Source organism: Meles meles, chromosome 1 (assembly GCF_922984935.1).
Source record: "Meles meles chromosome 1, mMelMel3.1 paternal haplotype, whole genome shotgun sequence".
NCBI lineage: Eukaryota > Metazoa > Chordata > Mammalia > Carnivora > Mustelidae > Meles > Meles meles.
In genome coordinates, this window is record NC_060066.1 from 197,217,344 (window position 1) to 197,224,416 (window position 7,073).

The following is a 7,073-nucleotide window of genomic DNA, read 5'->3' on the forward strand; positions in this document are numbered from 1 at the left end:
GCCCTTCAATTTCCAGTCCCATGGGTGTGACCAGACTTGGACTCCGGGGAACCTGAGGAGGCTGAACTGAGTTCCCCCCATCTTGCCAGGTAGAGGAGTGACCACTTGATGTCTGGACAGTATCCTCTGGTGGCCCAGTGAGCATGCAGGTCAGCTTTGGCAATAAAGCTACTCCTCGCGGTGTCTGGGTGGCTCAGTGGGTTAAAGCCTCTCTGCCTTGGGCTCAGGTCCTGGAATCGAGCCCTGCACTGGGCTCTTTGCTCGGCAGAGAGCCTGCTTCCTCTTCTCTCTCTGCCTGCCTCTCCGCCTACTTGTGATCTCTGTCATATAAACAAATTAAAAAAAAACAAAAAAAACAACTTGAATTTAAAAAATAGTAATAAAGAATAATAATAAAGCTACTCCTCGGGACCAGGCCTGACAATTGGTACGGAAACGGATCAACCCTAGACTACTGATGCTGGAAGGTTTAATAATAGCTAACATGTATTAAACGTGCACTGTGGACTACTTTAGACACATTTATTTTCTCAAACTTCACAGCAACTCTTTAGGTACAGTTTTTCAATCCCCACTTTACAAATGAGGGTACAAACGAAAAGCAGAGTCTTTCTTGACCAAGGAGGGCTGGGATTCAAACTCAAGGCAGTTTTGACACCCCAGTTTTTGTCAGACTTTCGCCCAAACCCTTTGATACTGAAGGGGAACCTGAGACCCAGGGAAGGTTCTAATGGCTTTTCCAAGGTCGCAGAGCCAGTCGGGGACACAGTCCAAGCCCATCGGTTCAGGGCTTCCCTGAAGGTAGTGGGGACGCACTGGTGGCCGGGCAGCCAACCCTGCCCGCCTGCCCAGGCCGGGCAACGCCAGCAGAGCAGATGACTCAAAGGGCGGGGACTCCTTTTGCCGCACGACCCCGCCCGGTCCCGCTGCTCCGTGGATGCGGAGCTCTCGGGCTGAACGGGTGGCAACTTGTCTGAGTGAAACCGGGAAAGCGCTGCCCCCCGGGCTTGGCTGACTGCGCGAGCAACCTCTCACTCCCGCTGCGCGTCGCGACGCCGGCTAGGCGGGGCTGTCGGAGGGAAGACACACCCCGCGCGTTCCGCCGCGTTCTCCCCCATTGGCTCGTCGGGTTCCAGGGGCGGGTCTCTGAGCAGTTCTCTCCCGAGACTGGACGATATCGGCCTCGGGCCCGCCTCCAGCCCCAGGCGGTGAAGGCGGGAGCGAGCAGGGCCGCAGAGGGTCCCGGCGTGTCGGAGCTGGCGGCTGGGGGCGGAGGCGGCGAGCTGGGCTGGCTTGGGGGGCCTCCGCTCCCCGCGGCCCTTCCCACCCAGCTCGCGGCTCCTCCTCGCGTGCCGCTCTCAGTTTGTCCCCGCGTCCGAACGCTGGGGCGGGGGCATTCCCCTCTCTTCAGATACGGGCTTTTAATGGCGGCGTCATGCTCCTGTCCAGATTGTGCTCCCCTTCTCTCGGACTGGAGCGCTTGATGGGACTCTTCCTCGTTTTCCGATCTGGGATGCTCCCTGCCGCTCCCTGCAGCACGGACCTGACACTCCCTGCTTTCCTGTCCCCTCAGATCTGGCTCTTCGGCCTCCTGCCCTGAGCCCCTTCCGAGCAGCGTCAGAGCCGCCTTGGCGCTCTCCTGACCCTCCGGGGTCCAGACCAGTTTGTGAGGGGCCCCCCTGGGAGGGCTGGACCCCCACCCCCAGCCTCTCACCTGGAGTCACTGGCTCTAAAGTCTTGCCTGTGGGTCACTGAGCCAGCCCCGTGAGAGGTCAGGGCCCTAAATCAGAAGCAAAAGTCAAGGTCTCCGTAAATCATAAGCCAATCCCTGTCCCATCCCTCCACCAATAACTGGAAGAGACAGAAGGAGTGTCACAGGGGAACTTTATTGAGAGAAAACAGGGTCACACCCAGCAGACATGCTTTCCCTGTCATTCTGGGTCATACACTCACTCGCTCTCACTCTCAGTCTCTCATCTGCCACACAGTCCAGCTCTCAGCCGCAAGGGTGGGACACTCCTCAATTCCTAAGTTTCCGAGGCAAACGGGTGGGAAGGAGGCAGGAGGGGTTAGAGGTGGCCCCGTTGGCGGTGGGGTTTGGAGGAGGGGTGCAGAGAGCAGGGGTGGGTGGGCTGACCCCTGGTGAGGAGCTCCCACAGCTGCAGGCAGAGCAGGACCCCCTGGCTCCAGCTGGCCTCAGCTCTGCTGGTCCCTCTCCTTGGAGCTCTTATGAGCAGGGTGCAGAGCGTTCGGGGACAGGGGTCGGGCCTCCCACCCCTACTAGTCCTCTCTGCCACGGTGGGGGTGCTGGGGAGGGCAGGGCGCGGCAGGGAGGGGGCGGGCTTGGCTCAGCTCTGGGGTTCCTCGGGAGCCTCGCCTGCCTCTTCCCCGGCGTTGTCGGCGGTCCACAGCGTCAGGTTGTCTCGCAGCAGCTGCATGATGAGGGTGCTGTCTTTGTAGGAGTCCTCGCTGAGGGTGTGCAGGTCAGCCATGGCCTCGTCGAAGGTGGTCTTGGCCAGTGAGATGGCCTCCTCGGGGCTGTTGGCGATCTCATAGTGGAAGACTGAAAAGTTCAGGGCCAGGCCCAGGCGGATGGGGTTGGTGGGTGGCATCTCCTTCTTGCTGATGTCCATGGCCTCCTGGTAGGCCGAGCGGGCTGAGTCAATGATGCGCTTCTTGTCATCACCTGTGGCCACCTCAGCCAGGTAGCGGTAGTAGTCGCCCTTCATTTTCAGGTAGAACACCCGACTTTCGGCATCACCTGCCTCCTTGATGAGGTGGGTGTCCAGCAGGCCCAGCACCGTGTCACACACGCCCCGGAGCTCAGTCTCCACCTTCTCCCGGTACTCTCGCACCTCGGGGCCCTTCTCTTCCGAGCCCTCTTCGTTGCCTTTCTGCTCGATACTGGACAGGACCCTCCAGGCAGCCCTCTGGCCACCCACCACATTCTTGTAGGCCACTGACAGCAGGTTTCGCTCTTCACAGGATAGCTCCTCACCCTTTTCCACGGCGCTCTTCATGAAGGCTGCCATGTCCTCATAGCGTTCAGCCTGCTCTGCCAACTTGGCCTTCTGGATCAGACTGGCTCTCTCCATGGCTCTGGTGACAGACAGACAGGCGGCGGGCTAACTGGCTGCCTTGAAACCAACGCCGGATTCTGAGCCTCCCCTGCTCTCTGCCTGCCTTTTGGCTGGATGGCCAGGCCCCAGAGGAGGGTGGGGAGGGACAGAGGGCGGGGCTGGGGCCCAGGACCTGCCTCCGTCTCCTTTTCTCCCCACACCCTTTCCGGCTCTTCCTTAAAGGTAAAAGGCTGGGCTATGGGGTGAGTCACAGGGGCAGTCGGCGGGAGAAATCGGCAGGGCGTTGGCCCCACCTGCACAGACACCTTTCCGGGCTCCAGGCTGCCCCCTCTTGTTCAGGGCTTCGATTACATGAAGGCCCACAGAGCTGCCCCAGTTTCTCACATCAGATCCTCCTTCATGGTGTTCTTCCAGGGGCCAAGGATGGCTTCAACCAACTGGCTGCTTCAGCCTAGCTAGAGCCCATGAAGATAGGTGCACCCAAGAGGACGGGTTCTTAATCCTACCAGGTACATTTCCCACCTTGGTTCAGGTGAGATAATTATGTTTAGGGAGGGCTGCAGTTTCCCAAGCACCTTCACATCCATGATTGAATTTAATCCCTACTATGTCTCTGTGAGATGGGCCGCACTGTGACTATTACTCCCACTTTAGAGATGGGAATGCTGAGGGATGAGATTTGCTCAGGGTCACGCAGCTACTAGGCCCCCTGCATCCTACTTCCTTCCTTTGGCTTCTCCTGTCAAGGCCTCTGCCTCGTGAGGTCCAGGCTGTATTTAGAAGTGAGATCCAGGCTTCTTCCGGAGTCTGCCTGAAATGATTCTAGCCCCTGGTCATCACTCCCCCCTCAGGGTTCCCTCTGAGTTCCCAGGATGCACAGGTGGCATCGCTCAGGGTGCCACTTAATGAAGTGTTTAACGAGCGGGCCCTGACGCTCCAGCCCAGCCTTTGTAATTAGTCACCCGGTAGGTTTGTTGGACACCTTCCCCATCACAGCACAATTTTCCCTTTCAAGTTGGTGGCCTGTTGCCACTTGTTTGAGGACCTACCCTCTGGCTCTCCACGCCAGGTCACCTACCCCCTCCAAGCCGCCTGCCATCATATATCAGTGGGGCTCACACAGGGTGGGGGCCCAGCTTTCCTGCCTGACTCAGCCTGCCCTCTGTCAAAGACTGGGAAGCAGGCCACGTGGGTGCTCAGCCCACTTTGGATCCCCAGCGGGGGACGCCAGCACCTGGGGAGAGAGACAGGACCGAGATAAAAGAAGGTGGTGACGACCCGTACCATTTTGTTTTATGGGGTAGCAGTCCCAGGTGAGTGCTGCCTCCCCCAGCCTGCCTCTTAGAAATTTCCCTGTCCCTTCCCTTTGACTGTGGCCCTCCCTCTGACCCCTGGCAGAGGCCTCAGAGATGGGATACTTGTCTCTTACCAACCTTCTGTCCCTGTTTGCTGGGATGCAGTTCTCATTCAGCCAGGAGTTTCACCTGCAGGTGTCGGCACCCTGCCCAGGAGGGTAGGTTCCTCCTTATCTGCCCCACCCCTAGCCAAAGCTCAGATGGGGCTTTGGCTCACTGGGATCCAGCCAGCTTAATCTGGGTGCCAGGGCCATTTCACAGGTCTGTCCCTCCCTGGTTCCTCTTGGTTGCAGCCTCAATGCCCACCTTCCCCCTCCTGGAGGGAGGCTTAGGCCAGAACTCTGAGGCCCAAAGAGGAGATCTGCCTCTTTGAAGGAAAAGTAGCAGCATGCCTGGCCAGATACTACAGGTTTTCCAAGGAAACAGAAGGGATTTTAGACTTCACATCTCTAAGGCTTTGCTCAGATGGCATCACCCACACAGAAAATGATGGAAAGGAAATGCATTGAGATACTAATTTAATAGACCAGATCTTTAGGTAATGGGATTCCAAGTGATTTTTTCTCCTTTTGATTTTCCTATTTTCTTCAACGGTAGATATGTATGATTTTTTCTAGAAGAGCTAGAATACCCTAATATCTTTGGAATCAGATTGCCTGGGTTTAATCTTTAGAAGCTGTATGGCGTTGGCCAAGTGACCTAACCTCTGTAAGCCTCTGTCTTCCTAAGTGTAAAAGGGGGTTTGTTGTGAAGGTTAAATGAGTTGATGGAAAAGCACTTAGTAGAGTGAATGGTAACTGTTATTATCATATGAAAAAAAAATCCAACCAATCTTATTATTATAATCACATACCCTCAAAGCACTAACATGGAGCTGGGTTCTGTGAAATGACACAGGGTCCCAAACCACACCTCAGCTGAGGACTGGACCCTCCCCAGTTGAGTGTCTTTAGGAGAAGGAAGACAGAAGAATGGTCAGATGTGCTCACTCAGCACTGCCTCCTCCCTCTCCAGCAGACATTCCTCTGAACTACACAGGCCTGAGGCCCTCAAGGGCCTTCCTTTGTACTAGTCATCCAGCTCAGGCTTTCCCAAGTCCTGGGGGAAAGCTAGAGATCCCACAGCACCAGAAACCTGGAAGGCAAGGCCTGGCAGGCCTAGGAATTTTGGAGGTGCTCTGTTTCTAGGAAGGCAGCATTCCCTTCCTGTCACTCAAGCCAGGAGATGTGGTGGTGGAGACCATGAGCTCCAGGCCCTCAGCACAGCCAGAAGAGAGAAGAACAAAAGGAAGCCTCTTCACTCCTCCTCCCTTCGCCTGCTGAAGCTTAGGGGTGAATCTGGGAGCCAGGCTACCTCCTGCCCGCTCTAGCCTGTCGATCCTGACTCAGTTCCTGTCTCAGACACCTCCCTTTGCCTCCAGGCCTCTGTTTCCCAAGTCCAGGAGCCCAGGCAGGCAGGAGACGGCAGGCCCTGGCAGGGTACGGAGCTCCACCGTCAGCCGACTGAGTCAGCAGGACAGGAGCCGGGGCTGTGGCTCAAGGGGGCTTTCCTCATCCTGCCCGCTCTCCTCCATACAGCATCCGTCCTCACAGCATGTCCAAGAGGCAAGCGATAACCACAGGCTTGTGACAGAGAAGGCAGCAGCCAGTTGCTATCGAGCTCCACCGAGAACAGACAGGACTCCGAGTACAGCGGGAGGGAGTGATTAGAATCCAGATGAAATTTTTTCCAGTCTTGGAATGATCAAATTAAACAAGTGACTGGAGGGAGGTATGACACCTCTCCCCCTGGTTAGTTGTAAACAAGACGTCAGTTATCCAGTCAAGGGTTCACTCTACTAGTTGCCTTTGGGAGGGAATATTAGATTACTTTTAAATGACTCAGCTATCCCGAGTCTTTTTCTCCTCAAGGCACTGTTTAGAGTATCCCACATCTAGACCAGTCCAGTCTAGGACACAGTGTGGAGTTGGTGGAAAGAGAAGGGAATGTCGGGCTGTGGGACTGCATCCCAACTCTGTTTTAAGGACTTTCGGGAGAAGGGAAGGTCCCATCTTGCCTTTGAGCCTCAGTTTCCCCATCAGTACAAGGAGGCCAGCACAGATCACCTCTAAGTCCTCTGATGGCTGTGAATAACAGCTTCGAATTGGGTTTCTCCCTCTGAGAGGCCCTAATCCTGAAGGAGCCCTACTCATTCCTTGGGTAGTGTACAGGGGTCAGAGGTTAGGGCAGAGATTGGGTTCAAATCCTCGATTTGCTGCTTTATCAGCTGGGAGACCCTGCACAACTCCTGTGCCTCAGTTCCCTCATCTGTAAAAAAATGCTGACATCACCTTCCTCAGAGGTTTAGGTGAAAAAAACGGGCCTAGCACTCGGCTAGCACTTGCTAAAGGGCTGCCGTAATTATTTTCTAGCTCTTAGCGTACGGTGTGCGTATCTCAATGTGGGGCAGCAGCTGGGGGAAGGGAAGGTTCCATGAGATTGTTAACCTGGGCTGGGTTCAGTTCAAGGGGTGACAGTCCTAGCTTGGGTTGGCACTGTTCAGAGTTGAGGTCACCTAAGGCTTGAAGGCCTCTGGCACTGAGACCAGTTCTAGAGAAGAGCAGACTGAAGAGGACACTGGCTTCTCTTCTGGTGTCAC

General features: G+C 55.9%; 1 protein-coding gene across 1 annotated transcript; it reads right to left on the reverse strand.

Moving 5' to 3' along the window:
* Positions 1 to 1,867: 1,867 nt before the first annotated feature.
* Positions 1,868 to 3,183, reverse strand: SFN (stratifin). Its single transcript, XM_046015012.1, has one exon. It carries the CDS (start codon positions 3,093 to 3,095, stop codon positions 2,349 to 2,351), a length of 747 nt encoding a protein of 248 aa, XP_045870968.1. The 5' UTR covers positions 3,096 to 3,183; the 3' UTR covers positions 1,868 to 2,348.
* Between the last annotated feature and the right edge of the window lie 3,890 nt (positions 3,184 to 7,073).